Source organism: Stenella coeruleoalba (genome assembly GCF_951394435.1).
Source record: "Stenella coeruleoalba genome assembly, chromosome: 2".
Classification (NCBI taxonomy): domain Eukaryota; kingdom Metazoa; phylum Chordata; class Mammalia; order Artiodactyla; family Delphinidae; genus Stenella; species Stenella coeruleoalba.
The window spans coordinates 176,294,219-176,321,993 of NC_137147.1; the positions used below are offsets into that span (position 1 = coordinate 176,294,219).

At 37.9% G+C, this 27,775-nt stretch overlaps 1 protein-coding gene and 1 long non-coding RNA gene across 2 annotated transcripts in view; one reads left to right on the plus strand and one right to left on the minus strand.

Annotated features, from left to right (window-relative positions):
* MINDY3 (MINDY lysine 48 deubiquitinase 3) overlaps positions 1-27,775 on the minus strand; it is a 101,433-nt gene that overhangs the window by 1,942 nt on the left and 71,716 nt on the right. Inside the window, exons 11-14 of the mRNA XM_079915204.1 lie at positions 22,768-22,840; positions 7,920-7,992; positions 5,208-5,295; positions 2,558-2,629 (exon numbers count right to left, since the gene is read on the minus strand). Coding sequence (XP_079771330.1) covers positions 2,558-2,629; positions 5,208-5,295; positions 7,920-7,992; positions 22,768-22,840 — 306 coding nt within the window. The remainder of the gene's footprint in view (positions 1-2,557; positions 2,630-5,207; positions 5,296-7,919; positions 7,993-22,767; positions 22,841-27,775) is intronic.
* LOC307183139 lies at positions 1,428-14,734 on the plus strand. The gene is made up of 3 exons (XR_013827379.1): positions 1,428-1,519; positions 5,689-5,825; positions 13,194-14,734. It is a non-coding gene; the product is annotated as an uncharacterized lncRNA (long non-coding RNA).

Here is a 27,775-nt window from a genome sequence, read left to right on the forward strand (position 1 = left end):
AAATATGGGAATATTTTCTATTACTAGGCCAGATAATTTGGTTTCATAAATCTCTTTTTAGGAGGCTCTAAAGACATACTTTAATGTGAAACAAATACTTTTACTTTTTTGCATCTGTACTTTGGTTGCTGTAGTACTTTCTAGTTTTGATGGAATAAATTTACTATTAGAACTGTTAAGTCATGCTTTTCAGCTCTCCAAAGCAAAACTTTTCTCTGAAAATCCCTTGCTCATGGTGTTAGAGCAGACCTGCTTGGGTGGAGTACCCCGACCTACCTGTGTGACCTCCCTGGCCTGTGCCCCCTGGTGGGCCACATTCCCTTCTGCTTGGCCAGCCTTCTGTTGTCTGTTTCCTCAGCTATTTTTAGTAGTACCTTACTCTGAGGTCTACCAGATTTCTAGCTCCTGAGTAACTTTATGGTATACCTCTGCAACTTAATGGCATACATGCTTCGTGTTAAGAGTGCTTACATACTACTGTCATGTTAATAGTTCATCTTTGATTTCTGACCTCTTTGTTAGTATGTCAGACGCTTGTCATGAGCACAACTTGAAAACTTACTATATACAGGTAGCGTGGTCAAGCAGACCAAGGACACGATTGGGAATCAGGAACTCAGTTCCAATCCCTGCTCTGCCAATGACTTGCTGTGTGACCCTGGCTGAGTCACTTAATCTCCCTGTCTCAGAGGCCTCATCTGTAAAATATGGATAATACGTGACTGACCTACCTTGCAGGGATTGTAGAGGCAAGGAACTAAGTAGTGACTGTAAAGTACCTTCTATGACAAGGCTACATAAAACTTCAAACTCTAGAGGAAGCACTCATTCACACGTATTAGAACAGAGCATACACGTTGGCTTACTGACAATTTATATTTTGCTATAGATATCAGTAAATCATTTTACTACGAAAAAGATCTTCAAACCTAATGTAATAAAAGTTCTAATTTATATTGTTATGAAAATAAATTTTAGTCACAGGTTTAGATTTGCTGTAACTGAAATTATGCATCTAATATACATTATCATCTATTTTCTCTAGCCATCCTCATTTAGATACATCTGAAACCAGCATGCGTATTTCAAATTAAAAAGGCATGTTAGCCACCAAATGTAAAATAGCTAGTGGGAAGCAGCCGCACAGGGAGATCAGCTCGGTGCTTTGTGACCACCTAGAGGGGTGGGATAGCGAGGGTGGGAGGGAGACACAAGAGGGAGGAGATATGGGGATATATGTATGTGTATAGCTGACTCACTTTGTTATACAGCAGAAACTGACACACATTGTAGAGCAATTATACTCTAGTACAGAGGGTAATCGTTTAAGGTATTAAAAACGGAACCACTTGCTTCAGGACAATGGGGCCAGTTGCTGGCACTGGAAGAAGACACCCCCTGCCACAGTATTTCAAGACACCGGAGGCCATTCGTGAGGGCAGTAAACAGCGGTTCAGCACCAACTGTCTCTATGGCACCTTCCAACTCAAAAGCCAGTGGGAGCTCCCAGCTGTGAGGGGTGAGTCTGTTGACGCTGCCGGGAATCGCCCTGCTCTCTGAAACACAGCGTGCTCAATTATCACCCTTTCTGTCATCATTTGTTCAAGTCTTCCTTTACTCCCTTAGTACAGTTTTATAGTTTATTATTTTATTTGTATAAATACTTGGTTTTTTGGTTTGGTTTCTGCTTTCTGAGATTTAAAAGTTACAGTAAAATAAAGGAATAACTTCTGTATTCCCACACACACACACAAAAGGCACGTTAGGCTTTACACCTTCTAATATTAGCTATAGCTACTGTGACTGTTACTGGCATAAGTGCAAACATAGGAGCTATATCTTAGGTGTAGGCAAAGCTCATTAATCAAAGAGGGTGAATGGGCGAGACCAAAGTTTTGATTTAAAGCCGGTGCGTATATCTGGACGTGAAGCACTGATGTGCCTTTGCCCGTGGAGCAAAGCACAGCGGGTGAGCCGCGGGCTCTAAGGGGGACGCCCTCGGCTCCCGTCGCAGCTCCGCCGTTTCCCGGCTGCCTGACGGCGGCAAGCTGCTTACCTCTCCCATGCGGCAGTTTCCTCCACTGTAAAAGGGGGATATACAGGCAATACTTACTTCATGGGATGGTGTTAAACTTCAGATAAAACAAAGTGCTTAAGCCAATTCCAGGTAAATGCTCAATAAATGCTAGGTGTTATGGATGTTAATTTAAATCCTTTAAAATATTTTTCGAAATCAAAAATCTCACTCTTACCCCTTCCTCCTCCATTTAAACAGATCAGTGACTTTCAGCACACTGAACTTGATTTAGTAATACCTACAACACCCAAGGCTAACAACATGTATGTAGATGGAGTTCCCTTGTCCCAGTGACACTACTGCTGCAACATTCCAATGAAGATCTCACTGAGTCCAGGTCTAAAATATGCTCTGATAGTGAAGAGACTCCTAGAATAATCTCCTTCCTGAGGTGGCAAGTTTATGGGAATCAAACACTGTTATATACGCCTATATTTTATCAAGCCAGGTGAAGACAAATTACAACGTGAGTTATCTTACCTTTTCATTGTAATTTGATTGCTTCAGTCCATTGTAGTGGTAGACAGTAAAAGACTCTGGACCACTGGAACCCTGTTATAAACAAAGAACAATTAAAACTTTAAATCTCTGTATCAGGCAATTTCTAATTAGCAACTGAAATTAAAATGGAAGTTTCTTAATTCCACATCCTTTGATTATGGAATCATCTGACAAAGCAAGACACTTAGACTTATGCAGTTAACTACCATAAAATCTAAACGCTGAAATTTGCTTCTGGGGAAGAGACTGGAAATTGGGGGAGTGCTGATTTTTATTATAAGCTCTTCTACAGTTTATATTTTTAAATAAATGCATGTATTACTGTAATTTTTTTTAAAAAAGGACACAGTTTTAAAATGCAAAAAAATTTCCTAAAATGTATCTCTGCTTTTTTTCTGCTTATAATTTGTTCCTCTCAATAAATACAGAAAGGCAGTGATACCACTTTCACTCAGATTCCAAACATATGCACCAATACTTCCAATTCGGTCCATCGTACCAAATTGGGGGTTTCCATCCCCACAGATATCTTCTGAATATTGTGAACCTTAACTGTGAAAAGGAAACATAGTGCTGAGAGATTTAAACAACATTCAATAGAGAAAGGAAACTGAATAAATCATTATACTAACTTCCAGAGAAAGTGATCATGTCATTCCCACTGTTCTTTGGTTCTCAGTTCGCTAAAGCTCAAGTTCACCTCCCTAAACGTAGCCTTGAAGGCCGTTAACGGTCGGGCCCCTGCAGGTGCCTGACTCCCAGTGATTCCCTTTAGTGCCTACGGCTGAGTGCCCCGTGCCCATGCCCCTTAAGGATCTTCCTGGTCATATCTGATTGTGACAAAAGTTGGTCCAGTGTCCCTCCTTGGAATTTTTTCCAGTTGGAAGCAAGAGAAGGAGCTCCTGTCCAACGAGGAGGGATGAGGTGGGGATGAGACTCCTTCCAGCCCCAGAGGCTCCCGGCACCACCTTCCAGGCGCTGCTTCCTCTGTCCTCCCGTTGCTCTGAGCTACTCCTCCCAATTCCTATCTTTCTGGCCCACGTCAGGCAGTTCAGGCTGGGATTTGCAACCAAGAAGCCTAAACTACAGGACCTAACCTACCCTTCCAGTCTTATCTCCAACCACTCACCTTCCTGAATTCTGTTTGAGACAAGCATATTCTTCATCTTCCCATGAAGAGACCTTTGGTTGTTGGCTCTTTGCAAGTCTTTTCTCATTTTTCAAGATCTGGTTCAAATCCTACTTTGTAAAGTTGGCCTTGAATACACTATTTGGGTTCCCTATTACTTTGGGGTCTTTCTAGCAATCGTCTCAATTTATGAATCATATACTACTTTGCGTTATCTCTTCAGCTGTTATTTTGAAAGACTGTTTACATTTTTAACTGTTTTCAACTTTTCATGTCTAAAATCTAAGCTCTCATAATTTTTTGTATCCCCTTCAAATGCTTTACAAAACAGAAAACTCTAGAATTTATTCAATCATCTTAATTGTATACATGAGTCAGTGCAGTTAGTTGCTTAGATAATTTGGCTGTTGATTTTCAGAGTTAGTTAATATACTTTAACCTACAAAATAAATATTTTACTACAATTGAATACAATTTACATATCTCCAGTTCTAGTAACTAACAACTGATATAAAATAAATAGCAACGAAAGGTAGTGTAAAACAGTGGTTAAAGTACTTTGGCTCTTTGCTTGGATAACCTACACTGGATCCTGAATTGGCCTCATGCTAGCAGTATGACGTTAAACCATTTTCTTAAGTTCTCTAATCCTCTGTTTCCTCATTGACAAAAATGGGGGGAAAATAATACCTAATTTGTAGGGCACACGGTGCCTGGGTGCATAGTACATGCTCAATAAATGGTAGCTGCGCCTGCTAGTCTTACCGTAAACCATGCTGGTATCTGATGAAATGATCACAATACACCTGGCTAAATAATTTGGGTGGGTGGTAAAACCCTGCACTCAGATAGGAAGACAAGCCAGGTGTAGGCTGTAGAATTAGCCAATGACACAGACATAACCTGAGCATACTGAGACGGGTATAGATAGATCCTTCTAACTCAGCTCCTTCACAGCCAGGGGAAGGCATGTCCCAGCATGAAGCAGCACAGCTCCACTCCAGTAAAAGGCTTTCCTTTTACTCAACTAAAATTCTCCTCGAACTTAGAGCACTGGTAGCAGTTCGCACTACATGCAGGCTCCTTTACCTTCTTTGCTAGTATTTAGAAAGTTCTAAAAAGATACATACCAATCAATTAACAACAGTCACCCGAGAGAAGGAAAACAGGGGTGGGAGTGGGTTAAGAGAATCTTTCTCTTTTTACTCCACAAACTTCTGAATTTGAATCTTCCTTTAGAAAAACAATATCAATGTGTCTATATTGGTGTATATACTCTCTTCCACCAACCCTGTCCCCCAAAGTTTTGTGTTGCTGTATTGGAACACACAACTCGTCTAACCTCTCTGTTGGGAAAGTATTTACATGATAATAGTGCTTTATGAGTCTAAGATCTGCATGTGAGAACATTTTTAACTAGTAGAAAAAAATGCTGAAACAATCATAATATGATCCTCCCAACAGAACAAAACAATAAATATATTTCTTCAGCTATGTTACCTGATCAGGAAAAAATTCTTGAAGAAATGGACCCAATAATATGATTCCTAATCCTTCTGGATCTAATTTATTCTTCATGAGATTTATACTATGGGGAGAGAAAAAAGAAAAACAGTGGATACCAATGGGAAAAAAGCTTATTTTTCTTCTTCCATGATTAAATTACTATAACACATCTGACTGCCAAAAAGCCTGACAGCTGTTCTTTTTAAACCCTTAATGACAAATACACAGGATGACATCTAATTTGCCAAAACTTGGTTATTTTTAAACCAGAGTAATCTGTTACTATTTAGAATTTAAATTATGATGATGACTTTGGAATATTGTTCCTTATTAGGTAAAGTAACTTAAAAACCCAGGCTTGTGAAAACAGGCTTTTAACCTCCCAGAGGCACAGTCTCTTTGCTTCATGGCTATGCCTGAATTTAACTATCAAAAGAGGCATTTAACTTAAAATAAACTTTTTTTTTTTTTTAAGCCCAAAGAGAAAAAGAAACAGCATCAAAAGCAGTGGTACATCAGATAAACAGAAACATCTCCGAAAAAGCTTACTTTCAAGAACCAAATGAGGTGGAGGCTTAAAATTCTTACAGTGTAAACTGAAGGTTAAAAAAGGTAAGATAATTCTCAAAGAGCTGAAGTATAGGTGTAACGATCAGGTGTAGCCGAGACTGCTGACAGGTATTATGTGTGACCAGAAAGAAGGCGGAGCAAAGTGGACTGCAGTTTGAAGAGAGTTTTAAAAATGAAAATGGTCTTTGCAGAAAATTTTCATTCTCCATGTTATCTTTCAAACTATAAATGTCAGGTTAAATACAACTTATTATACAGTTGACCCTTGAATAACATGGGTTTAAACTGCACAGGTCCACGTATATGTGGATTTGTTTTTCAATAAATACACACATGTACCATAAGTAAATTCTCTTCCTTATGATTTTCCTAATAACATTTTCTTTTCTTTAGCTTACTTTAAGAATACAGTAATATAATATATATAACATACAAAATATGTGTTAATAGACTGTTTATGTTACTGGTAAGGTTTCCAGTTAACAGTAGGCTATTAGTAGTTAAGTTTTGGGGGAGTCAAAAGTTACACACGGATTTTCATCTGTGCGGGGGTCAGTGCCCCTAACCCCTGTGTTGTTCGAGGGTCAACTGTACAACATGCAAAGGATATGACACTTCAATGGGTCTGAGTAATGCCAGGAGGTTATGACATGAAACAGAGAAAGGCAAGGTCATATTATATTTAATATAATTTACTAGTCCTTGATAATAAGGCCCTGTTAATGGGCCATCACATATTATAAACGTGACTAGACCAAAGGACCGAATAAATAACTCAGTGCAATCTTTCAGCTACTTCTAGAAAAACAATTTGACTCTACTGTGCTAACTTTAAAATGCAGGGTATGTTATGTATTCTGATGAAACAAGGAAAATTAAGTAGCTGACGTATAGGCATCTACGTAAGAATCTGAAACAAAAAACCAACTTTGCCTTTTTCCTCCTTCCCATCTTAAGAATCGTTAGTAACCAAAATTACCTCCGTTCAATTCCCTTTTGCATATTAGAGCAATGTAAACAAGGTTTCCACTTGGAAATCAGTTAAGAAGTACGGTAGTTACTATTATCTCATTTATTGGACTAGTTCAACTGTCTCTGAATTTCTCCTCTTTAAGTTGGAATCAACAATTATGTCTAAGTTACCCTTACTAAGTAAGGGTAACATCACAGCGCTAGGTACTGACATTGAGACATATTAATTCAACTGTGATTAGTCTGCAAATGTTTATATGTATTTCATACTTTTGAAGAAAATACACCCTAACTATTTAAAAACAGAACAGGATCAAGTTCTAAAAACTGTGTACCAATATGTTTTATGCTGCTTTTGCTGAATCCTTTCCTTAAATGTTTGTAAGCTAAAGTTTGTTCACTGTCAGATACATTTTCAGAAGGGGGAAAAAACAAAAGACAACTGTGCAGAAAAAGGAAAACATAGTGTAGATCAAATGTGATTTTTAAATCACCTATATTTGATTAATATATTATATATTTGATTACCATATTTGATCAAAAGATCTATCCACTTTACCAGAGAGAGCTTTTCCCATGGATAATAAAGATCCCAAATTTATGGAAGAAGTTATAGATGTAATAATGTACATTATTAACGAAGACAACGACTGATATTAATGTTAGGCAATACTGAAAATTATATTCTGTAACATACTGGGGCCACTTGCAAAGGTTTCAGATCATTTAGAATGTTCAGGGTCTTTAAGACTGAATGTCAAAGGCCTGCTGGTTATTTAAGCGGGACGACTAGCAATACAGACATTCTACATACCTGTCACTACTTTTGCTGAAGGTGCTAAAGACATGCACAAAATTTCAAAACATGGAAGAAGTTTCACAGTGAGAAAAATAAGGAAAAAGGCATTTACATTTTTAGGACCCTTTTGAAAAAACTAGACCATAAGTGCAGAGTGGAAAAGGAAGCTCACTTTAAGTAAGTCAAGTCTCTGCTATAATACTGATTGGTCTGACTGCTTCCTAAATCGTTGCTTAATATCAAGTGCTATGCTTCATATATGCATAAACGCTTAGATTTTTTTAAAAAAGGCAATAATGTGTGTATAACGTTTTACATTTAACAGAACCAAGAGTTGGTTAAGTAATACTTCGTATGTAGCTTACTATTCAGGATCTGAAACAAGGTCCAATGCTTTCATCACATCTTCTAGGAGTGAATCAGGTATGAATCCATTATCTGGAAAAGAATTACAGAAGCAATTTGGATCAAGTTTACTTCAAGAAATGCTATTATTGCTGCTCAGCCAGATGCCAGTGAAGAATCACATAAGAGGGATACGAAGAATCAAGAAACAGCATATTAAGTTTATTTGGGGCACAATATTATTATTAGGTACTCTCTTAGTTTTCTTGGGCACATAGGTAAAGATTTATTTTCAAGGTTAGTTTTCTAATACAAAAATGAACCACATGACTTCTCCCTGAGAACTCCAAGGAAACCTGAAAGCCAAATTACTTCTTAAACAGGCTTACAAATTTAAATGAGACAAGTTTTTTCCTACTTAAGTTTTTAGCAGTTATCCAATTAAAATAAATCTTTACCAGTAAATTCTTTTTGTCGCCATGTTATTTTAGCTTCTTGCAAGAATGTTCATGAACCACTGTTATTTAGATCTCTGACAATATACGATCAAGAAAAGATATCTCTTGACTTAAATCAAAGATCTCTGACAATATACGATCAAGAAAAGATATCTCTTGACTTAAATCAACAGACCTGATTTAAATAAAAGCCATAGATTTAATAGCGAAAAAAATTCAAAGTTGGAACGCAGAGTAGAATCAAATGTTGATGCAGAGTAGTTTATGGAAAATGTTCCTTTTCTTGGGCTCGATGAGGAAATAGCATTGGTAAATGGCCCAAACTCAGATGATGCAATAGGACGTGATACACACAAAAAGCTTGTAGGGCAGTTTGAAACCACAGTACTTATAAACAAGCAACTTGATTCCCTTAAATGTACAATTCCCTTAAATGTACAATTCCTCTACCCATTTATTCTTTCCTGAAGACTGTCTCAGCTTTAAATCAGCTTCCAACACAATAACCTTTTCAGGGATTAGGATAATTAAGGAAAAAAACCAAAAACAACCTTGTCCTGGAGGACAAGATGCCCAAAAGCCCTGCTTCTATAATTAAACTATAGAATACAGTGGAGTTACTCTTTCTGCACATAGTGGTACTCTATCAGCAAGGAAATAAAGAAGTTAAGATTTGTTTAAGTCTTTTCTTAAACCTCATAAGCACATGCTTGCCCATGTGAAGACAGATTGGCTTTGACTAAAAGGCTAAGAATCATTTAGGATAATTAAAAATTATCCTAAATATAATTTTAGAAAGTGAACATTTAGAATAATTCCAGTTTGTCAGGTTACCAATAACTGAAGGTACAGAGAATAAAAAACTTGTTTGAAGGCACCTGTGAAAAGCATTCAAGCTTTGTAAGCCTCAGCTGATGAGTCTGAAAGGCAGAAAATTACTCCTTTTGCTTAGTTAGGTCACAGCTAAAAGCTTAGCATTTCCGAATGTAAAACAGGCTTTATGTGGCTACTGGCGGCCAGCAACAGTTATCCGGATAGGTTTCCATGTTTATGGGCTGTCATGTATATCCACTTGACAGAAGCAGTGTGTATTACAATATTCTTCTGAAGCATTGAATGGCAGGCAGCCTTATCTCTTCTTACTGTAACCCGAGACTCAGCTCCCATCCCCAGAAAGGGCTAATGGGCTGTATACGGACACAAACAACTAGGAAAACAACACAATGACCTCCTTAACTCAAACATGATTAACCTCAAGCTTAAACATTCCAACACATTTTTAAGGGGCCTAAGAGATTTACAACGTGTAAACTCGGCCATTCTGGAGTACAGCAGTGACTACACCAAGCCAGTGACGCTAGTTTTTGTACATACAGTATTTTATAACTGAAGACTGCAGAACCATTTTTTTCAATACCTCAAAGACGTTTAATACACCCAAGATTAGAAGAGGAGATTTGGAATTACTTTTTAAAACACTAATTTTGAAATTACTTTATTCTTTAATAATCATACCTGTCAAGACAAATTCTTTAGAAAAAGCAGCCTTAAGTCTAAGCAGATCGAAACTCACTCCATCTAGTATTTAGTCAGCTGGTTCCTCAGAGAATATGGAAACAGAGACACAATGATAAGCCCTCAATACCAACAGCAGAGGAAATCTGAGCGTACAATTGGTTGATTGCTCAAGCCGACCTAAGAAGCACCAAAGGAAAAAGCAGAACTTAAATGCATCGGTAATTTAACCACATGAATATAAAATGGCCTTGTACAGGCTTTCAAGCTCAGAAGAACGGGGAGGATGGGCGGGGAGGGCAAGGGGGCAGTGCCCGCGGTTGTGACGGTACGCAGCTACGGTGCCAACATTCACATACAGTTAAATTGTGTTTAAGACATTTGAAAAGGAGGAAAAAAGCTGTTCGTTTATAAATTTAAAAAAGAGGGTTTTTTTTTTGTTTCTTTAAAACCCAGTAAACAGACGGCAAGAAGCGCCCAGCTCCTAGAGCTCGGGAAGAGGAACTCTGCGCAGAGCAGCGCTGGGTAGGGGCACAACAGTGAAGTGAGTTAGCAATTTGCTGGGTAGGAGGACCAGTTCAGAATGGTGAAGAAGTCGAGCTGGCCTCGAAGGAGAAGGAAGGACCCATCCTGATTCCCATTTGGAAAGACGGTGGGGAGCTTGGCAGGCCTCCTAGCAGAGGCACCAGCTGAAGGGAGAGCTGCAGGAGAGAGCAGGTGTCAGGAAGCCACAGCGGGACGAGAAACAGCGTGAGAGGAGATGGGGACCCAGCACTGGGGACCGTTAACGTTTTCAAACCCCTGTAGGTGAGAAAGAGTACAGTTTCTTAGGAACAGAGGAGACAATCAAGATCAAGTTGAGAATTTAAGTGCTGTTGTTTTTAGTAAAAAATTAACAAATTATTTTATTTTTACTCAATGTTGTATCATACTTTACCTAGCTATTATTATTGACGCTTTAATAACATATCCCTACAATTTAATAGAACTCTTAGTGAACAAAAGTATGTGGCTTTTGCCCAGAGGCAAGGTTAGGGCATTTTCGTAGTCGCGCTTGCCCTGGTCTCCTGGCTTGTGTCTCCCTGCTGCTTCGCGCCTCTGGCCCTGTAAACAGAGGCCATGGACAGCAGGGATGCCATGACCAGGGGGCCGAGCGCGGTGCTTAACACAAGTAGCTGCTCAATAACATTTGTTACATTCAATTATTCAAGCTAATCCTAACTTCAGATTTAAACAAACTGCTCTGTTCAGGCACCATGGTTCAACCAAAAACAGCTCTGTGAATTGTACCTAGGAAGTTTACCAAGAAGTGAGTAGCTGCTTTACGGCCTGTCCTGCAGAACCACTTCAATTATGTGATGGGAAAGTTGCAAACCAAACTAAACAAGGTGCACAGGATAAAGAAAAAACTGTGGCTGGGGCAGCAGGAAACAGTGATGAGAATGGTACAGCAAGGTGAATGGAAGTGACGGAAGGGATGCAAAGGTAGAGAGAAGACAACGTGATTTAAAAGGAAGAGAAAAGACAGAATTAAACAAAAGGCAACTTCTAGATAATGTCTAAGGATGGGTGAATACTAAACTATCTACAACAAGTAAAATTATTCTTAAAGATGAAAAAAATGTACCACACTGAAATCATTCAGACAAAAGATGCTATCAATATATTTTAGCAACCTACAAAGAATACAAGGGCTCTTTAAAATTAAAATATATATCCCTTGTCCAAACAGGGTTGATGAAGTCTACAACGGGGCGGGGTGAAGAAAGAATAAGAGGGAGAGAGAGAGAAGAAAACAAAACAAACCCCATTACGGGTGATGCTAAAAATTTCAAATACCATCTGTGTAGAATTCAGTTCTTTGGAGATTACTGAATAAGCTCTATGCTACACAGTTTTGGATTTTTTTCTTTTTTAAACAACAGTATGGTCAACTTATTGAGTACCTGAATAATGATGTAAAGTAGATACAAAGGCCATCTTACAGCTGAGGAAACTAGGGTTAAGGAACTTGCCCAACATCACACAGCCGAGTTTACAGAGGTGGGATTTAAATCCAGGTTGTCTGATACCCACTGGAATGCTTTTAGCATTTTAGAAAGCCATTTTCTGATACCTGGAGGCATTCCAAAATTCCTCTCTTGTCCAGTATCTTTGATCACATTGATCAATTTACCTCTGTCCCTACTCTTTTGTTTTTAAAAATTACTATAAAATATGTATCTGAATACAAACCAAATATCCAAACTTTCCCCCACAAAAGAGGTGTAAAAACCAAAATGAAACGAAACAAAACGTAAAAACGCCACCCCCCAACCCAAATCCCCAGGAAACAAAACTATGGACTTTCTCTAAAGCCCATATGTAACACTTTATATAGGACCAGTACCTGATTCTCTTTAGGATCTGAGCACACACACTAGTGTTCATTTCCATTTCTGAATTTGGGATTCTTCATTAAAGGGACCATGTAATTAGAGATGGTATGTCAAGGTCCTGCTTGAAATTAAAATTCTGGAAGTATTACAAAGGAGAAACTAACAGCTAAAAATACATTTTTGAACTTATTTTATATGTACGCTTGGCGTCAAAATAATGATTGAGCTCCTTAGATCCTAAAGACTCTGAAGTAGAGACTAACTGCTCAGTGGGAATGACAGTCAATATCATATCCTTATTCCAATAAATTAAAAATAGTTAAAAGTAGACAAAGAGGTTAAAACACAGCTCTTTATGACCTCAGCCTTTTAAAAAGGTACTGGTAGTGGAGAGAGGGGGAAAGATTGCTTGACCTTCCGGAAGAACACCTCGAATCTGGGCTCAGTTCTCACAACTAGGCATGCAGCTCTGAAGAAGTGAACTAAACCCTCCTCACAAGGTTGGTTTTTCTTAAGAACAAAATGGTGCTGGTCATCCCTGCTTATCTCCTAGATTTATGGTAAGGTTTTAATGAGACCACGCAGGTAAACTGCTTTATAAGCTGTGATGTTTCATGCAAAGGCCAGCCATCATGATTATTACTATTTTTAGACAGGTCCTCAGTTACTGATGGTCTTTTGAAACCTAAACCTGATTTATAAGTCACCTGTTTAGAACACTGAACATACAGTCTCACGGAGGCAATGCTGTAAATGGTGATTAGCCTGCAACTGCATTTAATTCATAAGATGCCTAAAGCAGGAGCTAACAGTGCTGATTACAGGTCTACCTACCTGACAGGCACGTGCAGACACCCGGGGTAGGAGCGAGGCTGAGGTGGGGAGGGTGAGACAGACACCAGAGTACTCACGGGTACCAGAACTTGGATTCTCTTCTCTTTAGCTTCCCTCTAGGTCAGTTTTTCTACAAATATTCTAAAGAGGGTGACAAACGGCAACTGTCACCACACCAGCCTCTGCTAAACGGAAACTGGAACTACCCAGAAACTTGTAAGTACTGTTAATATAGTAAGTGTTTCAGATCCTGAAATATATTTCAGATCCTGAAATATAACTGTGCTATGTTGGGGGAAGGGGGGATCAAATCAGTAAATTAGCTGATTAGTTTGTGACTAAAAATGAAGAATTTTCTATTTTTAATCTTTCAGCTTCCTAGAGTGGACTGTCAATAGCTAAACCATAAACAGGGATATTCAAATGAGAAAGTGGAGTTTATTTTCTATGTAAGTCATAGACAGAAAGAGATAGCTTTTCTAAGATGACCGAACAAGTTTTGTTTGCTTCTTAACAATTCAGATTATAGTCCTGCTAAGTTGTCACACATAAAACTATATAGATGAAAACTAATTTATTTAATCAATAATTTTCTCTCTCTAGTAAAAACACAGCAAATTTATTTTCATATGTGTTTCTCAGGACTCAATTCTGAAAAACTGCCACTGATCATAAATTGTTTAATACTGCCAATAAGACAATTTTCCTTGTAATTTAGTGGACAACATGGAGCTGCTACCTCATTAATGATTTTAAAAAACTGAGATTGCAAAAAGCAAACAAATCTACTACTTGTGACTATAAGGCACTAAAGTTTAGTTTTAGTATCTTTATTCCTGACAGAGTTGTTTCAAACTGGCCTTCTAGATAACATCAGGCTCTTCAAATCCACGTCTCCTACGGCTGTGAACACTCCTTCTTGCTCTGAAGGCGTTTCTCTATGCCTTTGTTCCTTCACAGTTATTATCTCCTAAGACATTCTGATACTCTCCTTGTACATTTCCTTTCTCAAGAAACTCATTCACTTCCAATTTCAATTTCAGTTCTAAAATTCTCACTAAAGGAACTAACGCAGAGGGATCCAAAACGCCAGGTTACAGAAAAGCCACACGTTTGATTTGAGAAGGGTCTGTAGTGGTTACACTGGGGTAAGAGTATGCTTGATATCTGGACAATCATTTCAAGTCAAAATTAAGCAGCACTATAAAGACCTGACTGGAAACTCCGGAAAGACACCCCGTTTATCCATGCCACCTTACATACTTCATCCTATAATGTATTCCACTCTAGAAGGAATCCTCCTCTCATACAGTGATTACTATCAATATGGGTAGAAGCATGTCACCTAATGTATCTTGAAACAGAGCAGGCATTTACACATGTATGTGTATACCACTTCACGACCACTCTCCCCTGGGATGTGAGGTATAGAAAAGGCAAACATCTAGAAGCGGGGTGAGAGAAGGCAGGGGGAAAAAAACCTAATACTTTAAATAAATCCTTAAGAGGAGGGTATGCCACAGGAAATCGCTTGACTCATTCTCTGAAATATATTTCTTTAAAATATAAATCCAAGCCTTGACCGTTAATTTCCTTGATTATTCCAATAACCATCACTTCTCTTTAGTACATGCTACATAATTATTTTTCTTGTGTCCTGTCTTTCCATTCAAGTCAAACACTTTGCTGGCTATTCCTGGTATATAAATTTCTACCTCCTACCTCGTGTTCATAGGTATCATTTTCTCTTCTTTGTGCTTCCATTTGCCAACGTGATCGTACCTCCTCAGGTCTCCATGATAGCTCTCTAGCTAATCTCAGTTCACTTTGATCACATTTCTTTTAATCTTATATTATTTATATCAATCTTATTTTCATTTTAACTTGCTACAGTTTCCAAAAACTGTACTTGATTAAGTTTGATCCTAACTCAAAATATATTAAAAGCATTTAGGAATAGAAATGATTTATTTTCTATCTTTTCCATCAGAGGATTCATATTGGTAAGAGAATGACTGTATTTGTCACCCTCCATGACACAGTTCAATGTGCTACATATCTCAATGATTCCAGCTGAAGTTGTTAACTTACTATAAGACGAATTTCATTCAGTGGTGGGAAGATATAAAGAAGTAAATTACTTTTACTTCTAAAGACTTAGAATGAAATGTTATTGGAATGAAATGTTATTGGAAGTTTAAAAGATTATTAATTCCAAGAAGAAAGCAACATTTATTTTTCTAAGTTAGGGAAAAGGCATAGTGGAAGAAGCTAACTGAAGGTCAACTCACCAATACCAGCACCAATTAACTTGAGGTGTAGAGAGAGAGGAACTCACATTTATGAAGTACCTACTATGTGTTAAGGACTGGGCAGGTGATTTCTACAATGCTATTCATTTAATCTTCATAAGGACTCTCAAGAAACAGGTGGTTATTATCATCTGATATATAAGAAAACAGATTTATAGACTGAAAAGTAACTAAAGTTATATGGTTACTAAGATTCCTAGAATTTCTATGACTGAAATTTTTAGAGATGGAAAGAGTAGATCTCCAAGAGTTAAAAATTTCAAGACAGAAGAAAGTGTATTTATAAAGATAACTGAGTCCATTCAGGAGTTGATAAGGATTAACCCAACAACGCAGGTTCCTTCCTGGTAATTTACAATGGAACATAAGGCATGGCTCGGTTTTAAAGTTATACTGGAAAAGTCAGTGAGTCAGCTGTCATACTTTAGTCATAACCATTATCGAAGTACATAAATGCAAAGATGATTAAAATAACCTAGCTAACAATGACGGAGTTGACACTGCAGTGACATATATGTGAACTTCTAAGACAACCTTTGTTAGTGCGGCAGAGAAGCTAAGCTCAGGCTCAGAAGAGAATCCTAAAGATGATTTTTCTTATCCTTCTTCTGTATTTTCCTCTGGCACAATCAATTACACAGAACTATTCTGGGGAGTGACGTCAGCAAGATGGAGGGCTAGGAGACCCCAACTCACGCCTCCCACACAAGAAGCCAACAAAAACAATAAACAGCACAAACTGAAGAAAACCCCCCAGGGAAAGTACTGGGCTACAAGGAAGCAGCAAAAAGCCCTGCAGAGCTCCAAAATAAATCAAGGATAGCTGCACAGGACAGTACAGGAAGTGTACTACCCGAGTCAAGCCATCACCCTGTCAAGAGCAGCCTGGCACCAGGAGGGATGGCCTCAGAGGAAGTTCACCACGCGGGGAAAAGGAGAACCCTGCAGGCCTCTCCGCTGGAGACGTGTGCAGCCTCTGCTGCAGTGGTCTCCTACCAACATTGCTCCCAGCTGACGGAGCTGACCACAGTGCTTCCCAGCCCCTGCAGCTACTCCCAGAGGCTAGAGCTGTCACTCAGGAGACCTGCCCTCAGGGACCCCAGTCTCTCTGTGGAATGAGGCGCGCCTCAGCACCTCACCATGTACAGGACGAGCTCTGGGCCTCAGCCTTGGTTTCAGGGCAGTGGCTTTGCCCCACCGTTACCAGCACAGTGTCTGCTGCCCTGGGCCCCGCCTACTGGATACCAGGTTATAGCTCTGACCCATCATCCTCAAGGATGCTACCATCACTGAGCCCTGCCCCCCCCCCCGCCCCCAGGTTGAGGCTCTGACACATCAGTGCTGAGACTGGGCAGCACTGCCCTGAGCTCGGCTGCTGAAGCTCAGCTTTAACAGATCAGCACTGCAGTTGTGCTGCTGCTACTGCCTTGTGACTGCCGCGTGGGGCCAGAAGTGAGACTCCGACCCACCATCCCCAGTCTATGCTGCTACTGCAGCCTGGGCCCAAGCCGCCACCACAGCTTGTCATCCCAGGGCCTGTGCCACTGTCACACACCCCCACACCCGTAAGCCACTGTGGGGAGCCCCTGAAACTCAGGTCCCAGGTCCACGGAAGAGCTGTACGTATGTATACCGCAGACATCAGTGCCATACCTGCAGCAAGTGCACCTGTACCTCAGGACTACTGTGGTAGTTCTGTACGCACCGGATCCTAGGACCCTGGCTCTGTTACCCCGAATGAATAGCCAAAACGATCTTGAGAAAAAAAGAACAAAGCTGGAGGTAGCACACCTCCTGATTTCAAACTATATTACCAAACTATAGTAATCAAAACGGTATGGTATTGACCTAAAAACAGTCACACAGATCAAAGGAACAAAACAGAGAGCCCAGAGATAAACGTACACTTAAATGGTCAATTAATTTACAACACAGGAGCCATGATATACAATGGAGAAAGGCCAGTCTCTTCAATAAGTGGTACTGGGCAAACTGGACCACTATCTTACACCACACACAAAATTTGATCTATTTTGAGTTAAGACTTGAATGTAAGACCAGAAACATTAAAATTCTTATTATGTAGCAAACACAGGTGGTAAGCTCCATGACATCACTCTTGGCAATGATTTTTTGGATTTAACACCAAAAGTGGGGGAGTAGGTGAAATGAGTGAAAGGTTTCAGAGGTACAAGCTTTCAGTTATAAAATAAGTGAGTCATGGGGATGTAAGGTACAGCATGGTGACTATAGTTTATAATACTGTACTGCTTATTTGAAAGTCTCTAAGAGAACAAATCTTAAAAGTTCTCATCACACATAAAAAATTTGTAATTATGTATAGTGATCAATGTTAATAGGCCTACTGAGGGATCATTTTGCAATACATAAAAATATAAAATCATTATGTTGTGCACATGAAAGTAATATAATATTAAACATCAGTTACACCTTAAAAAAATAAAAATCCTGTGGTGGTGGTGTGTAAATCACTTTGAACTCTACCATACAGGCTAAGAGACAAGGGTTAAAAATAACTACATCTACAATATTATGTTAATGGATACACAATATAAAGAGATGTATACTGGGACATCAAAATAAATTATGGAGGTCACGTAAATGCATTGAACTTTCTTATGTAATTGAAGTTAAGTTGTTGTTAGCTTAAAATAGTTATAAGACTAAGATGTGTTACAAAAGCCTCATGATAACCAAAGAGCAAAAACCTATAACAGACAAACCATAAAGAGAAGAGAATCAAAGCATACTACTATAAGAAAAATCAAGTCACAAAGAAACCAACAGAAGAAGAAAGAAACTACAGAACTACAAAACAATTAATTAACAAAGTGGCAATAGTAATTCCTTACCTATCAACATTTACTGTAAATGTAAATGGTTTCATTTCTCCAATCAAAAGACATAGAGTGGCTGAATGGATAAAAGAACAAAACCCAACTCTATGTGAGTCTATAAAGACTCACTTAAGCTTCAAGGACATGGATAGGCTGAAAGTGATGAGACGAAAAAGATATTGCATACAAATGGAAAACAAAAGAGAACCGGGGTAGTCATCCTTATGTCAGACGAAATACCTTCTAATCAGAAACTGTAACAAGAGACAAAGAAGGTCATTATGTAATGATAAAGGGATGACTATATCAGGAGGCTATAACAACTATAAACATATATGTACCATATATTGTAGCTCCTAAACGTACTAAATAATTATTAACAAATCTGAAGGGAGAACAGAGAGCAATGAAATAAAGTAGGGGACTTCAATACCCCACATTCAACAACAGTTTGATCATGCAGACAGAAAATCAGTAAGGAAATAATGGATGTGAATTACACTTTAGACAGCATGTACCTAACAGACATATACAGAACACTCCATATACCAGCAGCAGAATATGCATTTCTTCTCAAGTGTACGAAAAGGATTCTCCAGGATAGATCACATGACAGGGCATAAAACATGTCTTACCAAATTTAAAAGTATTGAAATCACACCAAGTATTTTTTCCTACCACAATGACAGGAAACTAGAAAAAAAACCAAAAGAAGAAAATGCAAAATATATGTAGATTAAACAACATGCTCCTGAACAACCAATGGGTCAAAGAAGAAATCAAAAGGGAAATCAAGAAATATCTTGAAACAAATGAAAACAGAAGCACAATGTATCAAAACTTAGGGATGCTGCAAAAGCAGTTTTAAGAAGGAAGTTTATACTGAAAAATGCCTACATTAAGAAACAAAAAGACCTCAAATAAACAACCTCACGTTACACCTTAAGGAACTAAAAAAAGAAGAAAAACTACAACGGAGATATATGAAATAGAGAACAGAAATATAGAAAAAAGCAATAAAACTAACAGCTGATTTTCTGACAAGATAAACAAAACAGAATTAAAGAAGAGACATTGCAACTGTTACCACAGAAACACAGAGTCAGAAGAGACTGCTATGAACAATAACACACCAACAAATTGGACAAATGAGAAGAAACTGATTAATTCCTAGAAACATAAAACCTACTAAAACTGACTCATGAGGACAAAGAAAATCTTAATAGAGCAGTAACAAAAAGGAGACTGACAATGTAATCCAAAACCTTCCAACAAAGAAAAGTCCAGGAACAGATGGTTTCACTGGTGAATCTATGAAACAACTAAAGAGGAATTAATGCCAATCCTTCTACAAATCATCCAAAAAAGTAAAGATGAGGGGATACTTCCAAATTCACTTTGAGACCAGCATTACTCTGATACCAAAGCCAAATACGGACACTACAAGAAAACATATGAATTCATCCCTGATGAATACAGATACAAAACATTAGCAAACTGAATTCAACAGCAGATTAAAAGGACCATACACTATGATCAAGTGGGATTTATTCCAGGGATGCAAGGATGGTTCAACATATGCAAATCAACAGATCTGATATACCACATTTATAAAAGAAAAAAATTGTATGATCATGTCAGTATGCAGAAAAGGCACTTGATATAATACAAAATCCTTTCATAATAAAAACACTAAAAAATATGGTACAGAAGGAATGTTCCTCAGTGTAATAAAGGTCATAAACAACAAACCTACAGCTAATATCATACTCAGTGGTGAAAAGTGAAAATCCTTTCCTATGAGAACAGGAAAAAGACAGGATTGCTCACTTTTGCCATTTCTATTCAGCATATTATTGGAAGTCCTAGCCATAGCAATTCGGAACAAAAAGGAAATAAAAGGCATTCATATTGGAAAGGTAAAAGTAAAATGATCTCTGTTTGTGGATCACTTGGTCTTATTATAAACCCTAAAGACTCCACTAAAAAACTTAGAAAAATGATTTCAGTAAATTTGGAAGATACAAAATCAACATACTGTTATCAGTTGCATTTCTATACACCAACAAGAACTATCTGAAAGTGAAATTTAAAAAGCAATTGCATTTACAATAGCATCAAAAACAATGAAACGCTCAGGCACACGTTTAACCAAAGAGGTATAAGACACTGAAAACTGTAAGACACCGATGAAAGAGATTGAAGAAAACACAAATGGAAGGATACACTGTGCTCATGGCTTATATCAAGAATTAATAGTGTTAAAATGTCCATACTACCCAAAGTGATCTACACGGTCAATGCAATCCTTACCAATATTCCAGTGACATTTTTTCACAGAAATAGAAAAAACTATTCTAAAATTTATTTGGAACCGCAAAAGATATTGCACCATCAAAGCCATCTTGAGAAAGAAGAACAAAGCCAGAGGCATCATGTTAACCTGATTTCAAGCTATACTGCAAAGCTCTAATAATCAAAAGAATATGCTACTGGCATAAAAACAAGCACACAGCCCAGTGTAACAGAATAGTAAGCCCTGACATAAATTCATGAATATATGGTCAGCTAATTTTTGATCAGAGTGCCACGAACATACAATTGGGAAAGGATAGTCTCTTCAATAAATGGTGTTGGGAAAAATGGATATCCACATGCAAAAGAATGAAACTGGACCCCTATCTTACAGTATTCACAAAAAACAATTTGAAATGGATCAAACACCTAAGTGTAAGACTTCAAACTGTAAAGCTACTAAAAGAAAATGTAGGGAAAAACGTCCTTGCCATTGGTCTTGGCAGTGATTTCTTGGATAAGACAGCAAAAGAACAGCCAGCAAAACTAAAATAAACAAGTGGGACAGCATTAAACTAAAGAGGTTCTGCACAGCAAAGGAAATAATAAAACTGCAACCTATAGAGTGGAAGAAAATACTTGCAAGCCATGTATCTGATAATAGGTTAATACACAAAATATATAAAGCAAAATATATAAAGACCCCAAGAGCAAAAACACAAATAATTCAATTAAAAAGTTAGCGATGGACCTGAATAGACATTTTTCTAAAGAAGACATACAAATGGCCAATAGGTATATGAAAAACTGTTCAATATCACTAATCATCAGGAAAATGCAAATCAAAATCATAATGAGGTATCACCTCACACCTGTTAGGATGAACTTTATCAAAAAGACAGGAGACTGGATTTCCCTGGTGGTCCAGTGGTTAGGACTACGCGCTCCCAATGCAGGGGGCACGGGTTTGATCCCCGGTCAGGGAAGATCCACACGCCACATGGCATGGCCAAAAAAAAAAAAAAAAAGACGAGATTAAATGTTGGTGAATTTGTGAAGAAAGGGGAAACCTTATGCACTGTTGGTGAAAATATAAAATGGTATCTCTATTAAAGAAAACAGTACAGAGATTCTTCAAACAATTAAAAACAGAACTACCATATGATTCAGCAATTCCACTCCTGGGTATATATCTGAAGGTAGTGAAATCAGCAGTTCAAAGAGACATCTGCACAATCACTGCAATATTATTTACAACAGCCAAGCTGTGGAAACAGCCTAAGTGTTTGTCAGTGGATAAAGATTACAGTGTTTATGCGTGTGTACACACACACAATGGGATATTATTTAGCCATGACAAAGAGGGAAATCCTACCTTTTGTGACAACATGGATAAACCTTGAGGACATTATGCTAAGTGAAGTAAATCAGACGTAGAAAGACAAATACTGTATGATATCACTTATATGTGGAATCTAGAAAAGCTGAATTTGTAAAAACAGAGTAGAGTGGTGGTTACCAGGGGCTTGAGGTAGGTTAATTGGGGAGATGTTGTTTAAAGGTAGAAACTTGCAACTAGTAGATAAATAAGTTCTGGAGAACTAATGAACAGCAATGGTGATTACAGTCAACAATACTGTATTATGAACTTCAAAATTGTTAACAGATCAGATCTTAACTGTTTTCACCACAAAAAAGAAGTAATTATGTGATGTGATAGAGGTGTTACACCTAATGCTAAAATAGTAATCATTTTGCAATATATAAATATATCAAAGCAACATGCTGTATACCTTAAACTTACAGAATGTTATATGTCAATTATATCTCAATTATTAAAAAAAGAAATATTCTGAAACATTTATTCATCTGAATAAATAAATAAATGACTTAAGCTCTTTGAAAAGTTATTCAAGAGGTGGTATTTTTCCCTATTTAACACCATCAGAGATCAAGATTCAAGTAACCATAACTTTAGTACAACAAGAAACACAAAACCCTTATACCATGTGAGAATATGATGATCACTGAAGTTTCCTATTTTTTTTGGTTCCCATTTTCACCATTTCCTATTTAAAAATTTCAAGAAATGCAAGCCTACATTTCTTTCAATAATCCCATAACTCTTTAAAAATAAAACTCAGGAAAGTATCAATATATTTCAAACATATGAAAATATAAAACAGAGGCAATGTTAATAAAAAATAAAATCTTTTACCTTCTGGATCGTAAGTTTGAAAAACTCTTCTGGCTTGTTCTGAAGGAGCCTCAGGGGCAACTAAAGCCATATCCTGAAAACATAAAAAAGCATGCTATCAACGAGCTACAATACAATGGCATTGAAAATAATGACTGATAGTTTTGCTTTATATTATTGTCCAAGTAAAAAATCTAACTGGAAGCATACTCTAGTTTTCAAATATTTAAAAATTAAATCCAGAGATACGACAGCAAACAATTACATAGGAATGCAATTGAAATTTACTACTTTAGGAAGTATGTTACATCAATGCCTAGGCACAGATCAATAATCAAGTTCTGCATGTTCAGAATTTTAACTTTTATTAAAGGAAATATCGAAAAGGCGGATTTCTTTTTCCCATAAAACTCTCTATCATGACTAGTTTCTTTACAAAGTAAGCAATATTACAATTTACCAAAACTAAGCACAGAATTCACTGTTATCTTGGACTCTTCACAAACCTTTACTCCACATATATCAACCATTATGAAACTCTACACTTGACTGACATGAAACTAGAATCTAGGTTCTAATTGTTTTCCTCTATTCGTAAATCTGGTCCAAGCATCTGCCTGTAATTGTGTTCACTCAGACACACCTCATCAGAGAACAAGTTTCCAAGCATCCCTTTTTACCATCTTGAATCCTTTTTAAGAAGTGGGTATAAAGGGAACATATCTCAACATGATAAAAGCTATTTACGACAGATCCACAGCCAACATAATACTCAATGGTGAAAAGCTAAAAGCCTTCCCGCATATAAATTAATGAACTTAGAACACTCCCTCAACACCATACACAAAAATAAACTCAAAATGGCTTAAAGACTTTAATATAAGACATGACACTATAAAACTCCTAGAAGAGAACACAGGCAAAACACTGACATAAACCACAGCAATGTTTTCTTAGGTCAGTCTCCCAAGGCAATAGAAATAAAAGCAAAAATAAACAAATGGGACCTAATCAAACTTATAAGCTTTTGCACAGCAAAGGAAACCATAAAGAAAAAAACCAGACAACCTACAGAATGGGAGAAAATATTTGCAAATGATGCAACTGACAAGAGCTCAATTTCCAAAATATACAAACAGCTCATACAACTCAATAACAAAAAAACAACCCACTCAAAAAATGGGCAGAAGGGGCTTCCCTGGTGGCGCAGTGGTTGAGAGTCCGCCTGCAGATGCAAGGGACACGGGTTCGTGCCCCGGTCCGGGAAGATCCCACATGCCGCCGAGCGGCTAGGCCCGTGAGCCATGGCCGCTGAGCCTGCGCGTCCGGAGCCTGTGCTCCGCAACGGGAGAGGCCACAACAGTGAGAGGCCCGCGTACCGCAAAAAAAAAAAAAAAAAAAATATGGGCAGAAGACCTAAATAGACATTTCTCCAAAGAAGATATACAGATGGCCAATAGGCACATGGAAACATGCTCATCGCTAATTATCAGAGAAATGGATTCAGAACTACAATGAGTTACAACCTTGCACAAGTCAGAATGGCCACATAATGTCTACAAATAATAAATGCTGGAGAGGGTGTGAAGAAAAGGGAACCCTCCTGCACTGTTGGTGGGAATGTAAATTGGTGCAGCCACTATGGAGAACAGTGTGGAGGTTCCTTAAAAAACTAAAAATAGAACTACCATACGACCCAGCAATCCCACTCCTGGGCATATATCCGGGGAAACCCATGGTTTGAAAGGATACATGCCCCCCCATGTTCATAGCAGCACTGTTTATAGGAGCCAAGACATGGAAGAAACCTAAATGCCTATTCACAGATGAATGGATAAAAAGATGTGCTGTACACACACACACACACACACACACACACACACACACACACACACACACACACACACACACACAGAATGGAATACTACTTAGCCATAAAAAAGAATGAAATAATGCCATTTGCAGTAACATGGATGCACCTAGAGATTATCATACTAAATTAAGCCAGAAAGTCAAATACTGTATGACATCACTTATATGTGCAATCTAAAATACGATACAAATGAACTTATTTACAAAACAGAAACAGACTCACAGACACAGAAAACAAACTTATGGTTACCAAAGGGGAAAGGGGGTGTGGGAGGGATAAATTCGGAGTTTCGGATTAGCTGATACAAACAACTATATATAAAATAGATAAACAACATGGTCTTCTGTACAGCATGGAGAACTATATTCAATATCCTGTAATAAACCATAATGGAAAAGAATATGAAAAAGAGTATATATATTTGTATAACTGAATCGCTTTGCTGTACACCAGAAACTAACTCAACATTGTAAATCAACTATACTTCAATAAAAAAAAAAAAAAGTTGTGGGGTATAAAAGTCAAAAAGAATTTAAATTGCTGTTTCTCTGTGGAAATACATTTTTGTAAGAAATGCACTAATTAACTTTTGTCCTAATCATCCTGCCCTTACCTCAAAGATGAATAAACTCTAAGAGTCAATTAGAGTAGTTATTTTTAAAAACTTAATTAATTAATTTTTGGCTACGTTGGGTCTTCATTGCTGCATGCGGGCTTTCTCTAGTTGTGGTGAGCAGGGGTTACTCTTCCCTGTGGTGCGCGGGCTTCTCTTGTTCGTGGCTTCTCTTGTTGCAGAGCACGAGCTCTAGGTTCGTGGGCTTCAGTAGTTGTGGCATGTGGGCTTGGTAGCTGTGGTACTCGGGCTCGGTAGCTGTGGCTCGCGGGCTCTAGAGCGCAGGCTCAGTAGTTGTGGCACACGGGCTTAGTTGCTCTGCAGCATGTGGGATCTTCCTGGACCAGGGCTTGAACCCGTGTCACCTGCATTGGCAGGCAGATTCTTAACCACTGTGCCACCAGGGAAGCCCCTAGAGTAGTTCTTACTGGGCCATGCCTGAACACCTCCTCAATAGTATGTTCGGTTCATATAGGAGTAGAAATCAAATGGGTACGGGAATCAAAACAACGGAATATATACAAGCTCCTACACAGTTTTAATGTGTTAAAATAAATGATAAAGTACTTTTTAAAATCTGTTATTTTATAACATAGTAAAATTTGGTGATGTACAATTATTTCCCTTTTACCATCCTGTGTTAGCAACTTTTAGGGTCTCCTTTTCGTGCATTTTCAATGTTATTTTGTAGATAATACACATGTCAAAGGACATGCTTTCATCTGGTTCAACCTTCAATGCCTTTCTGATTTTATGATCCAGTCCTTTACTGCTGGACACTTGGATCGTGTCTAATCTTTTGCCATAACCAATGCTGCACCAAATAAACTTGAACATGTAATTTCATACATGAACAGTTGTATCTGTAGGACAGAGTTCCAGAGTAGGATTGCTGGGCCAAAGAAAGAAGGCATTTAAAATTCTGGTAGAATACTGCCAGATTCTTGGGTTAACTTTGTTCACTTAACCTATTTTTAACAATATTTCTTAAAGTGCTTTTCTGTGTCCAATACATCACCAGGACAGTCTTAGCTCTATAATTACCTTTATATCAAGGCTAGGATTGCAGCGTCAGCTCTCAGATTTAGGGAGCAATTACTAGCACAGGGCTATCGTTATTATTACTCCTTAGCTTCTTTTACCACTCCCAAACCTTAATTGCAAACATTTCTACGTGGATTCCAGAATAAGCTTTAGCCCCCTGAACTATTTCCAACTCTCCTTCCTTTTTTCAATTCTTCCCTTTAGAATGGCTGTTGGAATTTGTGGATGAGTGCTGCCACTGAAATCCTCATGGAGGAGAAGGTATACAGCTGGAGATGAGATTTTACGCAAGGGGGAACATTTGGAGACACAAGATAAAGATATAGTCATTCTTCCTATTCACAATCTGTTGCATTTCAACCTTTATTACTAGTAAGTGATGAGCCAAAGTTTGAAATGAGTTTTAAAACATTACTTCAAAATTTCTAAATATTAATTAAAAGTATGATCTAAATAGTAGGAAAGGGAATATTGTTTTTCTTGGTCAAAATCAAACAAACACTCTTTTGGGGGAAGAGGTGGCAGAGAATATAAATGAAGCATCATTTTAATCTTCCTACAAAGTGAAGTTTTGGGAAATTACTACCATTTATAAAGTTGGGGGAACAAGGAAGATTCCATTTTTAGCCAGAGAAAAAGGTCTGCATCAAATTCTCTGGCATTAAAGATTTCAGAAAATGCAGGAGTGCAAAAAAAAAAAAAAAAAAAAATTTAACGTGAACTACCTGATGCCTCATCTCTAAGTTCCAAGTGGTACAAATAAAAAATATACTATGCTTATGTAGAAAAAAATTAAACTTAATGAAATGTTCACTGCTTATCATCTGCCTCTGGTTATGAACATATAAAAAAATTAGGCTTCAGAAAATGTGTTCTTAGCTCTTGTTTGAATAGGCCTGGCCTGATATAGAAAGATCAGTTGAAGCCTAGGGGAAACTCCTGGCATACTCTGGTTTAACAAGTGTTCGTTTAGAGTAAGGGCTGCCACATGATTTCTGTAATGGGCCAAAAAGTAAATATTTTTGGCTTTGCAGGCCATAAGGTAGCATGATAATACAATGCATAGGCAGCAAGATGGTACGATATATAAACAAATGCACATGGCTGTGTTCCAATAAATTACAAAATAGGTGGTAAGGCTTGATTTGGCCTGTGGGCCATAGTTTGCTGACCCATGATTTAGAGAATATATTATATTTTTTCCCCAAATGCTCTAACACTGAGTAAACATGCCTTCTTTTGACTCATCTGCAGATATAATGATATCTTAATCACCTTACTAGGTTTTACCAAGATGATATTTTGGGTCTCATCTGAGAGAGAAAAGAGGGTAGGAAGTTCTAGCTGGCAGGAACAGAATCATGAGAGGCAGAAAGATGTGAATTAGTGTAGCACAAGGGGAACTGACAGAGCTGAAGAGGACTGAGAACTGTGAGAGGCAAGGAGTAGTTAGGCAGGGAAATCAGTGTCGATGGGAGAACGAACTGACTCTGAACGTG